The sequence below is a fragment of the Numenius arquata genome, chromosome 20 (assembly GCF_964106895.1).
Source record: "Numenius arquata chromosome 20, bNumArq3.hap1.1, whole genome shotgun sequence".
In the NCBI taxonomy this organism is placed as follows: Eukaryota; Metazoa; Chordata; class Aves; order Charadriiformes; family Scolopacidae; genus Numenius; species Numenius arquata.
In genome coordinates, this window is record NC_133595.1 from 7238919 (window position 1) to 7262880 (window position 23962).

Below are 23962 nucleotides of genomic sequence, written 5' to 3' on the forward strand. Positions count from 1 at the left end.
ATCTTATTAAGATCCTGCATTGGTGCCAGGATATTTTTAAATAGAATTTCTTTCCAGTTCAGCCAGGGCAACCCTTTTGTTGAACCTTCTTTTGGGTAGTGTTCCCATGTGCTGCGAAGGCGCTGACACATGACCTCCTTACACATAGAAAATCCTAAATGTCCTGCCCCTTGCCAAACCTATCACAAAACTACCCATCACCCCCTTTTCAGAATCCCAGATGGTAAATAGCAGCAGGAGGTGAAAGGGGAGCTTTGTCTCCATTCTGAGGCCTGTTTTAAGTATTCTGTGTCTGTCTGTATCCCTCTGCTTTTCCCACTCTGCCCATAAATTAGCAAGCCAGCTTTTCTGACGAGGGAAGACAAAATGTCCATAAGCTGCAGTAGCATCACCTACTCAAGATAATGTTTTTGAACAGTCTTCAGTTTCATTTTATCTGATTGTGATCTCTCTTCATTTGGGTTGAACTTCTCTGTCTGGCCTGCTCACTACAATATTTGGGGGAAGTGCAGCTTTTATGAGTATCAGGCTGTGATTTATAATTTCTGTGGCAGCTTCAAAAAAGAAAGTATCCTGACATTGAAGTTTACCTGCACCCTGGGTGGTTGAGCTCCGATTATTAAAAAAAACAAACCAAAAACCCAAAACAAACAAAATGCCAGCCCCCAAACAAACAAACAAAAACCTGCTACAAAGAGGTGCTTGTCTTGTTCTGCTGTCTGTGTAAAGGCGAAGTTACAGGAGGAACAGCAATTCCTGGTGGATGGGGTGCTCTGGGAGCAGATTTGGGGCTTTATGGGGGTATAAAGGGGTTTACCAGAGGGGCAGTGAAAGGAGCAGGGATGTGGTCAGTGGACACAGCAGCACAGACAGAGTTGTGCAAATCTTTGACCATTTTTAGAAGCTGTGCTTGGCTCCTAGGATTCACCAAGCAGGATTTTGTCCCTGCACACTCTTCCCATGGAGTTCCCCAAAGAGGCAACAGTTTCCTCTCCCTTTGTGCAGGAAAGATGATGGGGGCTTTTGTGCGCAGGGGGGGCAGTTCTGTAGCATGAACTCTGCTAGTGTTGCTTCTGGAGTAGTCTTGGCAGTATCTGTTTGTATTGAGATGATAGCTAGGTATTTGTGATAGGTTTTGGGTGGTAGGTGTGGAGGATACATATAATTTATACGTTGATCATCTCAAAACAAGGTATCAAATCCAAGCATACATACAAGAATAGGAAACTTGGTCACTTTTTTGCCATGTTATTGACAGAATTCATATTGTGTGGATGGAGTGGCTTCTACTAAGAAACACTGATTTATGCAAACTGAGTATATGTCCTTGTTTGTCGGGACAGGTTGTTTGGTTCTCCTTAATTAAGATACTGCATTCTCGTTAGCCCCTGATATTCCAAACCCCCCCTGCATTCATCCTGAGCCTGAAATCTGGCAGCTTTTTCAGTGGGAGATTAGTCTTTCCTCTGACCTGGGCTGCAGCTGAAGTAATGACTTACCAGTTTCAGCTGATTGGAAATCAGAGACTGGTGAACTGAAATACTGGAGAGTTAATGAATTCCCTGGGTTCCCTGGTGGTTTTTGGTACATCTTTATTTTAAACTGCTGAATATTACTGAGGAAAGGGGAGTGGGAGTGCAAGGCCTGTTTACTGTCTAGTACTTGAAAGGGGTATTCTTTTTTGTTTGTTTGTTTCATTTTATGTTACAAATATTGTTGTAGAAATCCTGTGTGGTTGCCAAGCTCCTACCTAGCCTTTGGATGCCAAGTGATTGTCAGCTGGGAAGCTGCTGGGAAGGATTTAAAGCAGTATTGCCTCTTTTGCAAATGTTGTGGCACTCAAATCTAGAGTGAATGCACCTTTGACCATTTTTTAATGAGCCTTCATTTTTAAGTGATGAGAAGGATTATGAGGAAGAGCGAGAAGAGCTTGTGTGTCATTTGCTGTGTTTTCTGGATAACAATGCTCTGCTTTCCACATTGTAAGTTAATTATCAAAGGTTTTTTTTCCTCCTCGGAGATCTCCTGTGTTTCTCTGGACCTGTAATTCTATGTATAGTCATCAAGTAAAATAGATCTGATGGGCTCAGTTCTGACACGTTGTGTTTTGACAGCACATTTTGTTCATACTGAGTCAATACTTTTGAAGCTGTAGTTGCATGGTCACTTTAATTTGACATATACCTAGTTGCTGCCAAAACTCCTTTTGGCTTCTGCCCTAACACCAGCCTACTGTTCCTGTCACCTTCTTTGACTGTCACTAGTGCTTTTATGGCTGCACAATGTGCAACAACTCACCAGGGAATCAATCTGCCTGAAAATTAGCCATTATATAAGGGAGAGCCACAAAAATTAACTGAACAAATGTGCTGCTGAGTGTACAGAAAAAGCAGGTCGGGGTTGGTTGGTTTGTTCACCAGCGTTACGTATTATCATTTGAGATTGCCAAAGTTTCAGTTAAAAGTATGGTTTATGTGTTGGTGCTTTATCCTAAAAACAAACAATATAAGGAACAGACTAGGAATGGTGGGTGTGTGAATTAGATAGAATCAAATAGTACTTCTTCAGCCCTGGCTTCTCTAATTTGATAAACTTTTGTGTAGTAGATGTGGCTCCTAAAGATCAGGTCAGTATCTTTTCTTTAACACCTTATTAGGCTGTTGCTCTAAACCATGAGCTTTTGGGAATGCATTTTTCATTTTTTTAGAAAGGCTTTTGATGGATGAAGCTGTAAAATGAATAGAAATAGTGTCTCCCTCTTCCTTTTTCCTCCTACTCAACGCTCACACACAGTCAGCCCTGGGGTCTTTTCTTTCTGTGTGGTTGGCAGAACAGAGAGAAAGAGAGAGAGGAGGAGACTGTCTGGGCCCCTAGTGCTGTCATGAGAAGAATAGCGGTGCTGTTACCGCTAAATCTGAAGGGACAAGCTTGTATATGTATGCTGCAGCAGCCAGCGGGCTGAATTAGTGGCATTTAGGCACTGCTAAGAGGCTAATTGAGTCACTGGTACTTGCTGATTAAACCAGCAAATCCAATAACGTATGGATGTGCATGTTTGTGTTTGGTTCTGTGCTCTCTGAAAAATAAGCATGCTGGGTTTCCTTTAACTCTTTCCATTTTGGGCAAGTTACTCAGTAGTTTAAGGGATATCAAAGCATCTAAATAACATTTTGTGGGAGATGTGTTTTACTTTATTCCATTCTTCCTGCCCTGTGCACTGGGATTGGATGAGAAGGCATAAAAACAGTTCCATTACCAATTGCTGAACTCTATCAGTTTTAAAAATGCTGTTTTAAGTGAGCCTTTGGTTTAATATGGGATAATCTGAATTATGAGGTGACAGAAGGTAAAGAACTGAAGCCGTCCGTGATGGATGATGCATCCATGCCACGCAGGTATGACGAACGAAGCCTGTGTTGGAATTTTGGTTGGCATCAATCTCGAACCACTCCACCTTCCTCAGAATAGTGTTAGTAATGCCCAGGTGGTGGTTGCACCACTGCTTCTGAATATCTAATCTAGTAAATGCATAAACAACTCGTATGTCATATAATGTCATATATAATGATGATGATTATAATGTAGGTAAAGAAAATCCTAGTTTTAAGTGGGTTGTAAGGGGAGTACATAGGGAATGCGTAAAGCTGACCTAAACTTTAATACACCCTTGCAATATATTTTCTAATCCGTTGTCACTCCTGAAATCTGCCCACAGGCAGGCCCTGCTTCACCTTTGGTCACAGTGGTTGTTACAATGGTTGTGGCTTGATTGACTTCGGTCGAATTATTCCTAATTTACAGCACTCTAACTGGAAAGCAGAATTAGATTCTTGTGTTTTTCTTTGAAGTAGGCAGTGCTCTCAGGGAGGCTGTTGTGCTGAGGGCATATTGCTTTCAGTGATTCTTTTTAATTTTGTTTTTAACGTTTAAAAAGAATAAGGCGCCTCTCAATCTAAACCAGAAGGACATGTATGAAAAAATAGTAAGACTCACAGAGGCGAATGGTGGGTTCAGAACCTTGTGAGTCATTGCAGAGAGATTGACAGTTTGGGAACAAGAACGCGGAGGAGTGAGGATGGGATGCTCAGGGGCTGATGAGATAAGGGAGTCTATAGAATGTCAGTAGAGGGGTCAGCAGCAGCGTGCATCTCATTCCAGAGTTAAACTCAGGCATTGGGAAATGGCATTCCTTGATGGCAAACACAATCTGACAGTTCTCAGTTAGCTACAGTATTCACCTCCTCCTCCTTCCCCCTTCCCTCCCCCCCCCCCAACTGCATATCGGAGGATGCTTTGGAGATCATGTCTGTTCTTGCCTTCAAATCAGCTACAGGAAAATATTTAAAGCCACAAGCACACCTTGGAGGCTTTGCAGGGTAAGTCAGTTTAGCAAGAAATTGATGTACTTTAAAAATTACATCTCTATTGAGGCAGCTCAGTTCTTGGGGCGGTCAATCTGTTTTACCACCTATTTAGAGATTGCGAAGCTTTATATGTAGCACTTTGCATCTGTCTTTCTTCCTAGTCTGTCTGTCTGTCTTCTTCCTGTGTATATGAAAGAATTTCCTTATGTTCGTGGGCAGGCCTGGACTGGATCAGCTCCTGGAACTAACTACACAGGAGTTCATTCATTCCTCCTCTGGAATTACTTGGTGTTTGCTAGGTATAACTTGTTCATGGGTGGTGGGGAAGGAACTGTCCTCCCTGTGTTATTACCCAGGGTGCAGGGAGGTAATTCTGCTTTAGTAGGCAGGGCAGGAGATTGAGTCAAGAGAACTTTTTTATAGTCCCAGCTCTTGACACCATTTAACTGGGTGACCTTGGGCAAGTCACTTCTCCATGAAACAGGACTGACAATGTTTACCTCCCTGCCCAACAGGGGTGTTAAGAGGACTTTAGTGAAGCATTTTACATATATACAGGATTGTATTATTGCTGAGAATTGTTGTTTCTTTATGAGTATGTATGAAAGGTGCTAAGACGATTCCTCACCTTGGCCTTCACACGCAACTCATTACAGGCTTGTGGTTGCTCTGAATTTAGGTAGTGGAAGAGACAAGTAGTGTTGTCCTCAGAAGCTGTTGACATCCTCAGAAGAGAAAGTGCCAAACCAAATTTCTCCTTCTCTAATTAGCACTGTGTTAAAAGAAAAATATAGTTATTCTGAGTATGCAGTCCTTGTGGGTATGGGGCCTAGGAAGGCTCCGTCAAACTACCTACGTATTATTTTTCTGTAGACCTTTTTGTGAGATCCAGCGGTACAGCTCTTGCTGAGGGAGGAGAGCAATAACGATGAAACATTGTGTTAGTTTTATTTTTGAATCCTGACAACTGAGCTTTGACAGGGGAATCAACAGCAGGGAGACCCAAGAGAAGGTTGCACAAGCACTGTCTCTAGGGTGTCACTCTTCTGGTGTCAAGGAAAACTTCCTCTTTTAATCAATACTGCAGTGCAGCTGTGCTGCTTTGAGAGAGTGGTCATAGCTGGGAGGGTTTCCAGTTTGTAAAGGGAAGAAGGATGTTATTTATCCTCTTCTCATTTGATCTTTTACACAGAGTGAAAAAAGGGCAGGAACGTTGTAAAGGAGACCATAGCAGACCTGTGTTGTTGAGGGAGAATTTTCTTTGGCAGAAACCGAAAAATATGGCTGTGAGCTCACCTCATATGCTCTTCTTGTAAACTACAATGTGCTGAGGATGGAAATGTGGCTCAGAGTGATTTGCTGTGGCCATCACCCTAGTTTGAACTACTGCACTGATTTGTAGTGATGCTGGTGCCCATACAGCCAAACACTGGTTATTTTATCATATATATGTGTTCCCAGATGCCATGTGAAGAATTAGTGAATTTCTTTTAGGATTTTATGGATGTTACTCTTGAACTCTGCCAGTATTTCATTATGTTTCAGTTGTCCTGTCTATTAAAAAAAAGAAATAAAGCCTTTTTGCATTGAGTTGTCATAGGACTTCATCTGTGGGTTGAAGTTGTTGAAAGACAGACGTATGTGAGTACCAAGTGCTGTACAATAAATGTTCCAGCCTTGTAGTTTGTAGGTCTTCTCATGTGATATGAGTCAATTGTATAATGACAGCTATCAGATAACATCTTCTGTCCCTGCTCAGCGCCAGCAATCTTAGTCTTTAGTTTACTGTGTTGGCAAGGCAAGGTTAGGTCAGACAGAAACCTGTCAAAAGCTCTGATCTGAATAAATTACTGTGTTTCCTCCTATTCTGACGTCTTTTCGTTTGTGCTTTTTGGCTGGGGTGTTAATACTTATTTCTAAAATCTCATCCTATTCCCTGCACACACTGTGGGTTTAATGAATTAAAAAGTAAACTCGTGACTATGGCATGAAGAAGAAACATAAACTGGTGTAGAATGGATTAAGCATCTGTTTTGTTTTTTATCCATTTATGAGAAATTTCTAGAGTGCTATAGCCCTGTCTCTTCCACAAGTCCTATCAAGTTGAATGGTTCAAGAGTTGCAGTGGATTTTCACACATTTTAGGGAAGTTCTCTGATAACATGATTGGGTTTAATTATGCTAGTAAAACATTTGGTGCACACTCTTCTCCTCTCTCCCCCCTCCCCCCCAACTCATTCTCTGCTTTGTATTGTAAGGAGAGGTTTGAAAAGTCTTTATGTATCTATTTCACTTTAAAATTGCATCATCAGGAGGCTTCAGGTTGAGGATTTGTGTAAATCAGAACTTTCCACAATAGTAAAAAAAAGTTTCACATAAAGCAAAGGCTTTGTTTCCTTGCTTTAAACACAAGTGCAGTGATTAGCACTTCCTCTCTGTATTTGCGGCTGACTTCTCGAGTTGTCCTATTCGTACTTGCAGTGAGATCCCTGTGTCACTTAGCACCTGATTCTCCCATGCAAAGGGCTTGTCAGACAGCTTTCATCGAAAGTATCTTTTTCTGAAGTACAAAAGATATTTTTTGATACGCTTATATGCATTTCGTGGCACTTCTGCATTACCTTTCTACTCAAGTGACAAACGGAGTTTAGTGTAAATGAGAAATATTTTGTATATTTCTTACTAGGAGTAATATTTCCTTGAGAGCACCACTCCAAACAGTGCAGGTGGCTACTGGAAAGGTCTCATTCTGTTGTGAGGTTGGAATTCTTACCTTTGAAACCCAAGAGGGGAATTTGAGTATTGGCAAATATTCTATATTAAATGTGCTTTCTTAATTTATAAAGCACTTGAAGATACAATGGCATGAATGGCCCTATAAAGGGGTGAATCTGTAGCAATAAAAAAGGAATTTTGCAAATTTCTGTTGTGTGAGAGGGCTGCCTCTACTGGAATTGAATTGTTTAGTTGAAATGATTCTTGTTGGAGAAAATGAGAAGGGCTTCATTCCCATCATTACAGAATTGGGTCACTGTCTCTTTTAACTGGGTCACAGGAGTTTCCAGCATGGGAGGCCTCTCACCATGTTTGATGAGGGTGAAGTATGAGAACAGCCCAGTCCTGTTACCTCTTCCTGCAGGGCATTGTGCTCCCTGCCTGAAGTGGGCGTGAGGAAACTACCTGCCTGTTACTGATGTTTTCTGGTAACTTAAGTGGGAGCCTGGTTCAGCTGATCTTTACTGGTACACATCTGACCTGGGCTGGAGATGTGGAGGTCAAGCCTTTCCAAGTTAGCCCTGTGTTTTGGCTGCTGTTGTGGCCGGAGGCTGTTGTGTATTTCACTGGAGGAGAGGAAAAATGCAAATATATGGAACTGTGACCCGAGTGCTGTGGGCTCTTTCAGTTCACTTACCTATTTCTGTTAATCCTGCTTTAAAAATACCGTATTAGTGTAGCGCTGTGTGAGGGTGGCTCCCGCTCTCAAACCACAGTCTGGGAAGGCTGTACGAGTTATGGAGTAAACCCCCCCTCATTAGGGGGAGAGAGAGAGTCTCCCCTGTTTGTCTGCTTTATGTGAAAAGAGGCAGTGTCTAAAAACCAAAACAAAAAACCCCATAGCACAACAACTGGCCTCCTTCCATGAACTAGCCCTATTTCCAGCCTGTCCGCCACGGTACCAGGGGCACAGTCTGTTATTGAGAGGCTGCTCTTGTATGTACATAAAGCCTTGTGATTTGTGCTCCGAGCCGAGAGTCTCCGAGAGTTCAGCTCTGCTGGAACAAAATGTTCAAGACAATACTGTGGGATCCAGCTGGAGGTTTAGCATTAATGCAGTGTCAGCCAGATGGAAATGAGGTGGAGAGGGCTGGGGGATGGGGAATCTCTTCTCTTGAGAGGGAAAAGGAAACAATAGTAACTCTGAAATACATATTCACATGTATCTATAGTGCTAAACGCTAGCTATGATAGGCATGTTCTCATTCAGCTTGTTGCCAGTAAGATGTCAGTTGTGCTTTGTGTGTGGTTGATACAGTAAATAGGGCAGACACAGCTCTCAGTGAAAAGCCTGTGGAATTCCACTGATTTCGGATGTACACTGACATAACTAGAGCATAATTTGCTCATTGCCAGTGATTTTCAAAAGATCCAAGTGAGTTTGTGCCTACATCTGGGCATGCCTGGTATTGGCCTGCTTTTCAGAGAGTAACAAATGTATACATTCTAAAATTATCAATATTGAAAGATACAAGTAACTTTCTCAAAACTTTAGAATTGTTTCTAGATGCAACATGCAGCTGGTAAGCAGCAGTAGCCCAAATTTGTCCTTTCTGACACCTTTTATTTCTGCTGACGTGCTTATGGATAGCTGAGTGCAGGGCAAGGTCTGTCAAGGTTTTCAGCCTCTTTTATAGGATTGCTTTGTTCTTTGAAATGGCTGTGATGGGGTAAGGCATCATCTGTTTTAATAAGATCATAGTGAAATGAAGCTTCCAGCTCCTGTTTGCACATGGCGATGCAGTCCAAGTTTTAGATATCTCTTTGCATTTGATGCCAAAATTTGATACGATGAAAGTAATTTCACATTATTAGTTCCTTTGAAGAAAAATCTGTTGTGTTTCATCTCTTGCTTGCCACACAAAACTGGAAATTGTAAACTCCACCGAACCTCTGGAAAATCTGTAGCCGTGTGACCATGGAGAAACAGGGAGCGTTAACTTCATGTTTTCTGTAGTTGAGTCGTGGTGGTTCTGTCCAGGAGCACTGAAAGAAAAGAAAGAAAGAAAAAAAAAAAAAACCAAACCCAAAAAAGCAGCCAGTTGAAGAAGACAAGGTAACTGTCTTCTGTTCCGTGTTTCTCAGACGTACAGCGTTCTGCTGCTCTCCTGAGGTAAAGCAAATTATTCAGCAACCTACTCTCCACATCTTTCTTTAAATGACCCAGAATCCATGATGCTCATCTAAGGATATTTGAAGGAGCTTGGTAGGTGGCTCTTCCGTGGAGCTACAGAGGCTGTTCATGTTGTTTGTCTGTCTCTCTTTCTATTGGTTTCTCATTTGAACAGAGCAAAAGCAGAACTACCTGAATGCAGATTCAAAGAAACAGTTCTGCTTTCACAGAAAAAGGATTTAGCAAGAAAGAATCTCTCCTCCCCCTCTTTTATTGGTGTATTTTGCTCTTTCCTCTTTAAAAGGAGAGGTCAGCAGGTTCTAGTGAAATCTACTTGAAAACATTGAGAAATACTTCATGGTCCATTCCTGTAGGTTGTCTTGATTCAGCCATAACTTTTGGACCGTCTCTGGGAGCGCTGTGCTGTTCTAAACCATGTTTCAGGGCCCCTTTGAGTAACATCAAGTATTAATTTAACGTCATAGAACCCGGCTGGCTGCAGTGGGATGGGCAGTGGCACAGCATTGATTTCGGTCCTGAGGAACATCTCTGGGGAGAGAACACTTCCTTCATGTAATAAAGGAAAGACGACTGAGGAGAGGAAGCACGGTGGTGTTCCACTTAGTGACCTTGTCTAGGAACAGTCAGTAAGCAAGAGGAGGTGTATTCCCTCCTCTGGAATATTCATAGGTCACTCTCCAAGGGGCTGAAGACCTGCAGTATCAGAGTTGTCTGCGGTCACATATTGGATGCTGAACTGTTAATTAAATTACCCACAGCACAGGTCCCTGGCTAAAACCCTTAAGTGTTCAGCACTCTTTCATCTGTGCCCTAGTATCTTCTGGGAGCAGCTTGCAATTAAAGTCAGATACTGATGAAAACTGTTGAGGCACTCAAACAGGGCAATACTAGTAGTAGTAAAAAGCCAAGAAACTCAGTGATTTACTGGTGGTGGGTCAGTGCTGGGAAAGCCCGTGCCCCTTCTTTAAAAGTCCCTTTTAAAGTTCTCCCAAACATGCAGTTCCCAGGCTCCCATTCACTACTCATTTAGAGAATGAATGTCTCTCTTTTCTCCTCTTATGTATGTTCCTGTGGTCTGCGTGATCATAAGTTGCATTGCCGTGCTCCATTTTCCACTGCCTGTGGCTTCTAGGCCTTTGTGCGGCTTCTTTAGAGTTTCACAAGTACATCACAAGATGCTATTTTGGGTCGCTGCAGGATAAAGAGCATTTAAGATCTTCAGAATGCCCTTTGCCACTTTCCATTAAGACTGTGGAGATACTCGGAAAACAAAATGAATAAACTGAAACTCTTGGTAAATCTTAGTCCAGCCTGTTCTGGCTTTTACTTGCACAGATGAGTTCAAAAGGTGTTATTTTATTTCTTTTTTTCCCAGAGTTGATTTTGATCCTGACATACAGTTTTTCCAGATAGATAGTGCTTTTACTCCCTGAGTCAGGAGCATGTGTGTAATCAGGCACAGAACTTAAGTGTGTATCTCAGTCCCTCAGACAACATTTCTTAAACTCTGTAGTTTGGCAGAGGAGCTGGGCCAAGCGGGAATGAACATGCTGGCGGTATTTTTTTTTTTTTTTTCTGTCTGGGGGCTTCCCAGATGATTGATGATTATGAATGAGGGATACTTCTGATGGGCTATACTTTGGTGTGGTATAACTTCTCAGGTCTGATATACAGAAGAGGCTGTACTTCTCTGTGAAACGTGTCCCTTCTTACATTGGTGGTGCCACTTCTTGGGAGGAGGGTGGCCAGTGGATAATTAGTGTTGCTTTTAAAGGGGAGGCCCATTACCTCCCAGTGTTGGAGAAGGACCTGCCTGCAATCAGCTAAAAGGAACCTGTTGGCAAGAGAACTCTCTCCTTCTGTGGTGCTGCATTCCTGTCGTTCCCACTCCTGCACGAAGCTTCTGTAAGTGTCTCTGAAGCAGAAGAGGGGTCACTTCAGGTGGCTGTTTTGATCTGGTAGCGTCTCCTCTCCTCTCTAATGCTGTCTGGAAGGATTTGTTAGATTCCCTTTTCAAAAGGAGAGGCCAGGCAGGCGTGCACTTTCGCACACGCACACGGTGCTGCCGCCCTGGGATTTAAGGGCAAATGGAAGGCAGGGCTGTGACAGGAGACGTGATTAGGAATACAGTCCTTTCACAGTGCCTTGCTTTTGCATTTAAAGAAACTTCTGTGTGCTCAGCATTCAGATTGGCTGCCCCAGTGACATCACACGCTGACAGGACTGCAGTTACAGCAGTACCACCAGCAGTGCTTTGCCTTTCCTGCTTAGTTTGCCCGAGACTATTAGAATCATTTACATATGTTAAACAGCCATTGTGTGACCCTGTGACAAAGAGTTTTATTTTATCTGCTCCTTCGAGGAGCAAACTGAGATAGAGAACGACCTGATGGCTTGTCTATGGCCACACAAGGAGTTATCTGGTGGACCTGCAATTAGAACCCTAGAGTCCAGGCTCTTCTGTGTTCTGATGACTTGATAAGCTTTTCCTCCTGGCAGGCAGCCTAGGACCATCGAGTCTTCACCTCCAGTGTGGTGTTCTGACCTCCCTATTGTATCTCCAGACCTGAGAATAAAAGCTGGGTGTCATGACTACCAGTCTGGTGTTTTAAGCAGCAAAGCTGCAGTATGAGTGCCCAAAGGAAACGGTGTAGTCAATGAGGAGGCTGTTCTGCCAGCTTCCATTGAACTACTGCAGCCGTAGGTTAACTGAGGGTAGACTTGGTAGCTGCCCTGCGACTTGATTCCCTCCCTAGACACTGCTAGAACGTTTTGGATCGCTTTGATCAGTACTTCTCTAGATAAGTACAGCTATTCTCCCCACCACCTTTCTGTTTTGGTGTTTTCTGCTTTGGGATACTTCTTGGGGTCTGATTTGCAGAAGATGTATGCCCTGCACTGTGAACATAGAGGCCTACTAAATGTTACTTTCAACTCATCTTCATGTGTATGTACTGGCATTTTTGATAACTATCTCTATAATTTAAAATAATATCTTAATTTCTGTGTGCTAACTTTGTATGGATTCAAGAATTTTGGTAGAAAATGAAATACACAAACACTTCAGAGATTCACTAAGATAAGAGAACCTGAGGTGACCCTTACTGTTTACATTGGTTTAGATAAATACATGCTTTATTGAAATTCACAAGACTGGAGAAGAAAAACAACAGGTATTTTTAAGAGGTATTTTTTGTAGTGCACAACTAGATGCAATTTATCTAATCTCTCTTTCGTCTTTGTTTCTTCCCTTCTTCCTTTCAGTCATTTCCCAGGGATAAAAATAGATGTTATGCCATTCCACTTTGGAGATTCCAATTAACAAGGATATAAAGGAAGCTTTGTGTTTGAGATCTCATCTGCTGGGCTGTAGGCTTTTCTCTGCTGTGAGGACAGGCTGAGAGGGTTGGGGGGGTTCAGCCTGGAGAAGAGAAGGCTCCGGGGAGACCTTAGAGCCCCTTCCAGTGCTGCTCTTGGTGGTGGTTTGCTTGTTTGTTTTAATTCTACCCATTTGAATGGATGCATATGGACTTTGGCAATGTACTGTCTTGCCAGGTGAGATAGAAAATGTAATGTTTAGAATTTTCCTTTCTCTAACACTTCAGCAGAGAGCGGGAACAAGGGGTTACAGTCTGCTAGGGTGGAGCTTTTAGTCAGTAGGAGAAGAAAGATGTACCTTCAAGAAATTCCATATGCTGCCTTCGGCCTGGTGAGATCTTGGAAGGACTTATTGTTGCTCTTTGTACACACATACAAAAAAAAAGCTGGATCCTGTGTGGTAGCATGGTGCCTCTTTGAAGAAGTAGAAAACCCAGAAATCAACCTCGGTATAGGAGAAGAAAGATCAAAATTTGGATGACTATCAAAATGCCCTGAGCTGCATTCAGAGTGGGGGGAGGGGGGGTAGTGGTTAAAGAGCACTAGATTGACACATCAAAATACTCTTTCCCATATACAGTGTTTCTTTGTGCCTCTTGGTAAAACGGAAATTGAGTTTAGCTCTGCTTCCCCCTCCATCCCACCCCAAACTGTACTCCACACTGGTGTGGGAGCAGTGTCTGTGTGGCATTGCAGGTTATGAGAGCTTTCTGCAGAAACACGCTTTGCAAAGAAGTATTTATTTTAATGAAAGATGCTTATGGTGTATTACTTTATAGAGAGGATGCTGAAGGAGATACTGAACTATTTACCTGAACTTCTTAATTATAGCAAGAATTGACTATAAATAAACTGATACTTTACATATCTTGCTGTAGAGGAAGGCTTGATTTCATGTTCCTTTCCTGTAGTTAAGCTGTACCCAGTTTGACTGGCCAGTGTTCGTTCTGGGCTGGACTGGTTCCTGGATGATCTGTCACTTTGTTAAAGAAAGATTAGGGGTGTTTGTGTGAATTCCTAGTTCAGGCGCCACTATAAAAGGTATCCACATTCCACTTACCCCTTTCTCAAAATATTTCCCAGCACAGTGTTAATTGATTAAAAAAAACCCACAACTTTTTTCCCCCTGGTGTTAACTTATTTATAGGCAAAGTGCATGTTAAATTCAGTAAATAACTTCCTGCGTTTTTATAAGTATTTTAAAAGTATCAGACTGTTTGGCAGTATTGGAAGGATTCATGTGGTCTTTGTTTAGTGCTGGGATGTAAGTTACATGCACACAGTAAATGAGGGGGATGTATCAGCCCTTCTGCTGACCAGATGTTAGATGAAAAGAAAAACAAAATACAAAATCCTAAACAAAAAATGGCAGAAAAAAGGTTTGCTAAGAATTTACTTTTCAACTCTATGTAGTAATGAGTATTGCAAGTCTTCTGGAACTGTACCTCATGGAGAAAATTATATCGGGCTAGGATGAATCCACATGCAAGAAAAATAAAACTTAAGTGATGATTGAATCTGAACAAATCTGCACGTAAATAAGGAAATTGTACCTAACCCAACCGTGGGTGCTCGCTGTGACTGTGTGGCTTCCAGACAGCAGTGGTGAATCTGTGCTGCTGTGGTAAAATCCTGTACTGTATCACACTGAATAAAGAGAACACCTAAAGGAGATGGAGCAATAAAATCCAACTGAAGTATGTGAGAGCAGAATCAATCCCGTAATTAAATCTAGGTGGTAAAAATTAAGATACTTTCTGAGCTCCTGTCTGTGCATTTCCTAGTAAAGTTCATGAGAAGTTAAAGATGTGCATAATTGAGAGAAGCCGGGAGTTGAGGCTTTCTCTGGGTTTGAAAGGCTGAATTCTTTTCTTTTTCATTTTCTTTCTTTCTCCCTCTTCTCTGCTCGTTAAAAAGGTGCTATTTGTGGTCATTAGGAGGCACCCAGAGCAATTAGGTCCAACTGACCTTCGTGATAGCTATTCAAGACAGAAGCTAAAGCAGGATTGTGTTGTAAACAACAACAGAAAGGGGCTCACACTAAACTTTATGGCTTGTTGGTATGTCAGGGGGGAGATTAGAGGATGATGCAGTCAGCATCCCTGTAAATCTTATTTATCACTGATGTGGGGGAGGATACTATATCTGAGGGGAATCCTCGGACAGTGAGGTTGTGAACTTTGGGGTTTTATCAGTTAAAATGGCAGAGAAGGGAATGAAATAACAGAATAAGGCCAAGTGACTCGGCTCTGAGTGTGAACTGGTTGTGGGCTGGAGTTAGAAGGAAAAAAATACTTTATTAACTGTGGTATGTAAGAATGACCATTTTGTGCATCCATCTAAACCAGTGTCCTGTCTCAGAAAGTGGACAATGTAAATGCTGAAGGACAGAAGAGACTCGTACAGAGATACCTTCCCCTATATACACTTCAGTCATGTGTGGCTTAAGGGTTTCCTGAGCTGGAAGTTATGTCTTCATGTTTAATAGCCTTAAGGGACTTCAGTTCCTTGAGCCAGTACTCCAGTTTATCAGTGTTGTCTCCGGTGAAAAGCTCCTTCTGATTGCGTACTGGGAAAGTCAAGTTATATACAAACAGTGAGTGGCATGTGAATTGCCATAGCTCCTCCTCAGCCGAGCTCTGATAAGCAGGTGGGTATAGGGAGTCCTGGCCTGTTCAAAGTGCATCTTAAACAGAACGCATTTCCTTGTATTCCCCTCCCGGCATTTGCGGTGGGGGAGTTGCGTACCCACCCGCTTCGATGCAGATAAACTGGTGATAGGAGTTCCTTTAGTTTCATAATCCTACCTGTCCCTGGAGGAGGGACCTTTGGTGTCCATGCGTTTTTAGCAATAAAGCTCTAGGCAGCAGCATTAATTGAAAGAAGCTGTGCTGATTTACAACAGCCCTTGAAGTAGAAGCAGCGTATGACACTGTTTAGGCAACATCTTATATACTTTTGCTATAAGGTAAATGCTTTACGAATAGCTACCCTGCTGCCGATTCTAAATCTGGGCGTGAATTCCTTGCACAGAATTGGAAACACATTGGTACAACCGGGATCAGCTGCTCTCAGGTTTGTCGGTCTCTGCATCCTCCCGTGGTGGTGGGGGGTGGTAGGAAAAGGCTCGGCCCCTTCCAATTTTATGTGGGGTCAGGCAGTCACTGGGGATGGAAGAAGGTTCTCAGTAGAGTCCACCATCTGGCAATCATAAAACAAGTAATCAACATTTTTTTGAGGAGGATGGTGAGGAAACAAGCTGCAGACGATTGTCGTGAGATCAGGGCCCTGCACAGACACCTTTATGGCTCTTCTCTGTTCTGGTTGGGTGTCTGCGCTACAGGTCAAAAGTTCAGGCTGTCCTCTCCCCCTTCTTTTTTTCTTCCAAAGATGGGAATTAGGCAGGGACTGGAATGCCGAGAGACTATAAAATGGCTTGTCCTCGCTGGCCCCTCCTCTCCCTTTCTTTCCTCCTCCCGCCGGGGGCTGCCGTGCCGCGGGGGGGGGGGGGGGGGGGCGGGCTTGCTGGGGCGCGGGGGGAGCGAGAAATGAGACACAGCTTGAACTTTGGAAAATGCTCCAGTGAGATGAAGGCCCGGCAGCCTCCCAAACAATGAACTGGCAAGTTCAGGCTTTTCGGGTACTTTTTTTTGTACTTTTTTTTTCCCCTGAACACAATTAGTTGCTTATAAAAGGTTGTTCTGCTGCTGGACCAGACCTTGGAGGAAAACAAGAAGATTTCAGAGACTGCTGTTTAGAGTAGCACGCAAAATCTTTTTGAAAGAGATGATGCACTCTCAGTGGAGCACTTCTGGGCAATACTATCATAGAAGCAGATGACATGAAAGGGGGAAACAGGTCGATGATTCAGCAGATCTGATATTTTTTTTAATTATACCATAGGAAAGTAAAAGTTGAAATAACTATATAAGGTTTTCTCTTCTGCTGACTTGCACGTTGTATACCATTATAGCTCCTCCCACTCAGCTACTTACCCAGTGATGTAGCCACCCTCACTTTAAGGGTGAAAATTCCAGTTTACCAGATGTGACAGGAGTGACATCTGACAGATAGGCTTTGTGCATTAAACCAATGCCATAACCGTTCAGACCGATTCTCCTCATAATGAAAATAAGGATCATGAGTAACTGCATCAATGCATGCAGCTACTCCCACTGCAGAATCAGTGGGCAGGCAAGAACTGTGAATATGGAATGTTTTTAAGGTGACAAATGAGCTTTTTCTAAACAAGAGAACTCAATTAATTTCTTTTTCTGAATAATAAAGACCATTTTAAATCAGCCATACCTTGTTAACGTGAATCATTCTGTAAATGGCTTCCCCCCCCCCGTATAACGCAGAACTCCAGATTAACAAATCTGCTGGAATGCAGAATGCACATCTGGTCTGCATTACTGTGGACCCGGCTGTAATCACATGGAGAAAGCTACCTTGGGTTTTTATGTAGAAATGTTTGTATTATACAAAACCCCTGTTGCCAAGCAATTTTTATTAAAACAGCCAGTTTATGCTCAATATAGTGTCCTGCTGAGGAGCTCAGAATACCATGAAAATCTATGCACAGCTTCATTCCCATTGTTAAAGTTCCAGGGGCTGAGCGTAACCAGTGGACTGGCTGGTGGGGGAATGGGATCCCAGTTTTTGTGTACATTAACACTTTTCTGTTTGGAATATCCAGTTGTTGCTCTCGTCTTGACAGCCTTGTCTATCATAGTTACAGTGATTGCAAAGGAAGCTGGAATTATAACCACCATTTTGCCTGAATGCTGCAGACCTGAACGACATGGAAATTAAAATATCACTATGTAGCCCAAGCTAGTGCTCCTGGTGGACCTTCAGTGTAAAAGCGGGGAATTAAACCAAAATGTATAGTAGCCAAGGGGGGCATGGCAGGGGTTAGTTTTGAGGGCTGGAGGGTTTCTAATGATGCATGGAAGATTAGAAATGCTTACTTTGAAATCCCAATTCTCAGGACATAATTTTAGAAGTTGCTTAGGATAATTCTCTTAGGGACTTAAAATGATTAAGATTTACCATGTCCTTTAAAGATGCTTCACATTAGAATACCGATCTGACCTGACTGGCAATGCTTTCCACAACTTGAGTCTAAAAGTGTTACTGTAAATGCAGAAGTTTGGCTCAGTAAAATTTGGGTTAATAAATATCCATGAAACTTCTCACACACAACAGGTATTCAGCTAGACACACTGGGGAGGTGTCTAGTAGTAGACAGAAATAAATGCTAGCAAAGCTCTATACTACTTTTATTACCATCCTGCAAGAGTTAGAAGAGTTGGTACTTTTGGTAATTAGGAAAACTTCCACAGCATTCTTCAAGAACCAAGACTCTCTTGAATTAAGGATGTTATTTTGCATTTCCAACTAAGAGCAATCTTCCTAAGTTCTTACATAGAGTAAACCTTAACAAGTGGCACTGGAGGTCGTAAGACAGGAAGGGGAAGAAGGAGGGCTGATTTCTTAGCATTGTGTCAGTCACAACTGTCTACCGGAAAACCACAGAAACCTACCTTCGTCTGTGCAGACGTCCAGTCACAACATACTGCTTTGGCCAAGTGGTTTTTTCCTGTCCAGCAATTCTGCATGTCCTCAAACAGAGTACTTTCTTCTCTTACCCAGTGTGTGTCCAGTGGGAGATCTAGGAGCTGTTACAGAAGGTGTGCATATTTATATCTTGCTCTGGCATAAACTGTTCTGGTTTAGCTTGTTTTAAAATGCAGTTACATAGAGAAGCAAAGACTGTGGTGGGCAGAGAGGCTACAGGTGGTTCATCTTCTTCCAGGGGCCTTTCCTTCATTTCACAGTAGGGGCATATTTGCATGCAGATGAAGGAAAACTTACACAGTTCCTGTCCAGACTGGCTACAAGAAATTGTTTGTTTGTTTGTTTGTTTGTTTCAAATAGATGAGTTTTGTCATTATTGTGACTTGTGTGACAATTTCCTTCATTTTCAATGCCCGAAGGTTTGGCCTATCCTGGAAAGCAGTGTGCTCTCCAGGTGCTCTGTCTGCTCCTTGCACGAGTGCGTGTTGGCGGTGAAGCACCACAGGGCACGCGAGATGTTATTGCGCATCTAGAAGCACATGAGTTGCACGCTGGTTGCTTGGCAAAAGAATCTGTGGTTGAACAACACTGGAATATGGCATGTAAAGTGTCTGGAAGGCAGCACTCGAGTACTGTGCCCACATCTTGAGAAAAACGAGCGTACCCTACTGTTACTCGGTTGTGCCGTAGGGGAAAACGCCTGCAGCGCTGTCTGTGGCAACTTAGGAAGTCACAGTTCTGCTCTAAATATGGAAACACAATTTGATGCAGAAGCCATTTCAAAACTGCCGTATTCTTCTTGTTTCAGCAACGATGACCTAAGAACTGGCTTTAGTAGACTAGATTTGAGCGTGATCTAGTGGATCCGTTCCTAAGAGTGCACGGGTAATGCACCAGGTACATTCCAAAGACAAACATCCAGTGGTACCTTTCTAGTAAACCTCTCCCAGATACTGCACGCAGAGCCGGAACTTCCTGGCCCTTTTTATTATATCTCAATGGATTTTTTATTTTTTTTTTCTTCCACAAATTCCTCTGATTGCTTTTACAAGCGTTTGACATCCACCATATCTTGTGGCAATGAATTTCCCAGTTGTATTTCAGAGATGAAAAACATCTCTTTTTGCTTCTTCCCCATTTTCCCAGACGTGTCAGAGAACCTGGAAGTAAGGGAATTTCTGGCACCTTCACCTTATCAAAGAAAAAGCTGCCTTTTATACTGTATTTTCTTCAAAAAGTAGTGTTTACAGGCCCTTGCTTATTGTGCTTATACAAGCTATTGTGCAATATTTTTTTAAAGTGGTGGTTGAAATATTTCAACTTACTAATTTTAATGCTTGTATGGGGTATAAGAAGTGCAAGGAAGGAAAAGACAGCATAATGTGTGCTGTTTAGCATAACAGTGTGATAACAAGAACTCCCGTGAAACCTACCTTAAATAAAAGAAGGGTTCAGATTTTTTTCTTTCTTTTTTTACCCAAGAGGAGAAAATAGCATTGTTAACTTCCCAGCTGACACTGGAGCTCAACGTGGGCTCTGGGTGTACATAAAGTAGTGAGCAGTTTGTAGAATCAGGTCCTAAGATTTTACACATCTTGGATCCACAACATGCTGTGTCCACATGGAAAATCTGCGTAATATTTAACCTAATGGGTGAATTTAAACTCCTACAGCTAAGTCAGAGCAGCTGGACTTGGTATGTGTGCAAACAGACCTGGTAAGAATGGGCTTTTTGTTTAGACTTGTCAGTGAGGAACATCTTAAAATTGAGTATAAGCAACACAAAATTGCCTATTGCTGTTGACACCAGTTTAGTTTGAAACTAGTGCAGCTTTTCAGTGTAGAAATGATGCTGGTGTTCCTGTCCTCACGCACAGTTTAATTGCTCTGCTTTAAAGAGGAAGTTTAAATCTCCAACTGAGCGTATGCCAGACTCCTGACATGCATGACAATTGAACTGTGTCTTTTTCTGCCGCCTATTTAACAACACTATTGGCATATAAAAATCACTTAAATTGAATGACTTGGCTTAGCTGAAAGTGATGGTAGTTGCAAAGATAAAAAGAAGGTAATAGGAAGTTGCCTTATTAGCATAAAACTGAATTTTGCCCTGATGCTCTTACTACAGTGATGAATACAATAAAAAAAAACCCCACCCCAAACCCCCCCTGTCCTGTGACGGTACTTTTTACAGCTTATTAGATCCACATACATCCATGCAGGCAGGTGCTCCTTTCCCTTTATTCATACTAAACTTGCTCATTGTATTTAAATTTATTTTTTGTTATTGCAGGAGCCCTCTAAGAGCTTTAGATGTACCACCTTTTTTGAACACGTTCTCTTGGCACAAATTGGTGTGTTTTGTTGGTCTGTCACATCAAGCAATATCCTTGGCAGTGCCAACTAATTGCTATCAATCAACTGCCGAGCATGAAAGGCTGGTCTGAACGTTTATTAAAGCATGTTAAAAAGCACAGGACACATGATTTCTTGTAAAATATGAAGCTAGAAGGGTGGGTCCGTAGGAAATAGACTGACACATCTACATTTTGCGTTTGGGAACTGCCACGCAGGTGGGTAGATGAAGCAGGCGTGAGTGATTTATGTCAGGATTTAGTGCCTGTCACTTGGGAGTGAGTGTGAAAGTGGTCAGGAAGAAGCCGTTCCTCCTTGATTGCTGTAGGGACCATCAGGGACCATCTGCTTGCTTACAAACTCTGCTGGCGGAGTTGTTACTGGTAGGATGATAGTATAGGGCAGCAGAGGAATGCAGGTGATGCTTCACATAATACAGCTAAAATAATCTGCTAGCATCCTGCTTGGATAATTCAGGGGATAATTGACTTGGGTCTGAATCTTTCTCTCTTGTTAATTCATTTGTTTGTAGGCTGTTCATTTTAGTGTATGCCTGCCTCTTTGATTGTCTTGGCATCCAACTTGACATTTAAATTGCATATAATTTATTGAGATAACAGTCATTTGTAGCCTTGTTGTCCAGGGCTGTTGTTTTTTCTTCCTACCTGGCTCATTGGTTCAAACCCAGGCATCTCCTGAGAGGCTCAAGCAGCACGGAGTTGCAGTTGCTGAACTTGTAGGTATCTGTCCACCCCAGAACCATGGTCTCTTGTACCTTTGTGTCGATCCAAAGCTCAAAAGGTCATAGCTCTTGTGTGTGTGTGTGAGTTTATTACCTTCCGTTTAGTTCTCAGGAGTCCCATTTCATGACCATCATCAGTCCTGGCCAGGGCATCAGGCAGGTCAGGGGTGTTATCTCTTTCTTTATGACACTTGGACATTTTTTTAAGGAGAAGTAGTCATTCTTTCTCTTTCTTACAAGCTCATTTGGAAGTTCTAGAAATAGCGTTGGCTATCAATGTTTGAAACATTTTCATTCTTTAAGAGAAGCTGGGTGTTTTAAAACAAGACTAAAACTTCAAAACCCAAAGCAATTGCGAGACTTCACAGCTGCCTGGAATAACAGCCTGAGGGTAGGAGAAATAGCAGGGCTGGAAATAGGGGAGCAACAGCTGCGCATCATTTTTGCCTCTTTTCTAACAACAGGAATCCTTCCTGTACCCAGAGAAGGACGTGTGCACTACAGCTTCCTGATGCCTAGTATGTTCATAAGCCATTTTGAGGGCCCATAGGAATTATTTTTTTACCCTTTGAAAATATGAAACTTAATTCTGGGAAATGTGACTTATGGCAAGAGGCACAAAGAGAATATACCTAAATTCTGATGAGAAACGAACAGGCTTGTGGAGAAGGAGCAAGAAGGACACTTCTCCCCTCCTTTCCCTCCCTTTATTGCTCTGTGCTGGGTGCTGCAGTAGTAAGAAATGCATATTTTGTGTCTTGTACTTAAATAGCGCTGTTAGCTTTGGAAGAGTCTTTCTAGATAAATGTCTTGCTTTCTGACTGGAAAACGTGTTTTGTCTTTACTGTGACCTTCGAAAGGTGGAGCATATCTGTTGTTGTTTCGAGGGGATTCCTTGTGATTTTGGGCTTTTACTTTGTAATACACGTAGTTTAGTTCTGCCCCTCCCAATTTATTTAAAACAAGCAAACAAACAGTGTAAACAACTGATCATTAAAGCACATGAACACCAGACCTATGTATTATTCCTTCTTGTTAGAAGACATCTGTTTTACCATTCCTATGCATTGTAATCAAATTACATTTTAATTTCCTTGTAAACAGTATAGTAAAATATTTTCCAAATGGATTCCTCTAGGGCTTTGTTGATAAGAGACAGTAACAGGGCATTTTTCCGCAAAAGTACGGCAACACTGCTGTCCTCTATTACAGAATTTGTATGTATCTTTAGAGAAATATCTAAGAGCACCGATTCCTTTACCTGGGTGGACTGTTTGAGAAGCGTGTGTTCCCCAGTTACATATTAGCTTTCATAATTCACTGGTATCTTTTCTAATCCATCACAGTCACCTTCTGGGAAAACCCCCGAAAAGTTAGTAGAAGGGGACCCGGTTTTTGCTGAGGTAGCCTAACTAAATACCTGATGGGAAATAGCCTAAATATTGACATAGGTCTTTAAATTTCATATGCTACTTTTAAAAACAGGCTGATGTTTTGAAATATTTTTTCATTTTTAAGAAAGAAACACTACAAGACCCAAAAAGAAAAATTTGCTTATCAAGTTGTGAAAAAATTAAGGCTATGAACAGGGAGAAAAATGAAGGTGTGTTTAATTAAGATAAGAATCTCCACAGGAAAAGCAGAGGGATTATACTGCAGTTCCGATTCTAATTTTTGCTTTCTCTTCTCATACTTCTAGGGAAACCTCACTTGTCTCGATTAGAAATGGTGACTTCATTTTTCAGTAAAATTGGGCTTTGCAGATGGCATTGAAATAAAGGGTTTTGCTGAGATGCTGTTTAAAAAGCAGGGTCCAGGAGAGGAGAGCGGCACATACTATATTAGTCCGTACAACGTTAGTGTTGTGGTATTTTGGTTTTTCGTTGTAACCCGTTTTCTTGAGGAACATGGCTTCGAGTCGGTTGACTTGAGGCCACAGGGCTTGTAATACGGGCTTTTCTGAGGTTTACCACTGCCAGATGAAGCTTTGTTTTCTGTGTGCTTGATTTTGTATTTTTAAAGACACTAATTCAGAAGTATTTAAAATATGCATATTTTTTTCCTGATGAAAATAAGGCCAACTTAAAGTTTGTCAGATCTCGACTTTCCTCCTTAATCTTCCTTTCCTTTGCAGGCTGGTAGCCTGTCACCCGGAGCTGGGCTGTCCCTGGCTAGAGCTTCCCAGCTCCTACTTGATGGTGTTGTAGCGGAACAAGTCACAGTTCACAATCAAAGTTCGACATCTTGGCTCCTGTTGAACTTTCCCCTTTTTGTCACAAAATGTTGAAAGTGAGGAAGTGAATATTTGTTTTTGGTTGTCCAAACCAAAACCACCTCAAAAGGGTTCAATTTCTGGGAAGCAATGAGCGCTTTTGTAGGTGTGTAGATATGTCACAGTGTTCCACACAATGTTATTCAATCATTGTAGGTATTTTTACTCATAGTTTATTTGTATTGTGGTAGAAACTGGAGGTACTAAACAGAATAGATGTTCCCACTCCTGAGAAGTTTAGTACGTAAGCCCAAAGAAAATGAAGAGGATGCAGTAGGTATTTGAAGGCAGAAGCCCTAACTCCCCACTATGCAGTGGTTTATGTGTGGGAAAAACAACCCATAATACTCGCCAGTTTC

General features: G+C 42.1%; 1 protein-coding gene across 2 annotated transcripts in view; it reads left to right on the forward strand.

The window, feature by feature from the left end:
* Positions 1–23962, forward strand: part of SKI (SKI proto-oncogene) — a 108447-nt gene that overhangs the window by 20529 nt on the left and 63956 nt on the right. Inside the window, exon 3 of one of the 2 annotated variants that reach the window (XM_074161571.1) lies at positions 8111–8219. The exons of the other annotated variant lie outside the window; for it this stretch is intronic. Coding sequence (XP_074017672.1) covers positions 8111–8219 — 109 coding nt within the window. The remainder of the gene's footprint in view (positions 1–8110; positions 8220–23962) is intronic. 2 annotated transcript variants of the gene reach the window in all.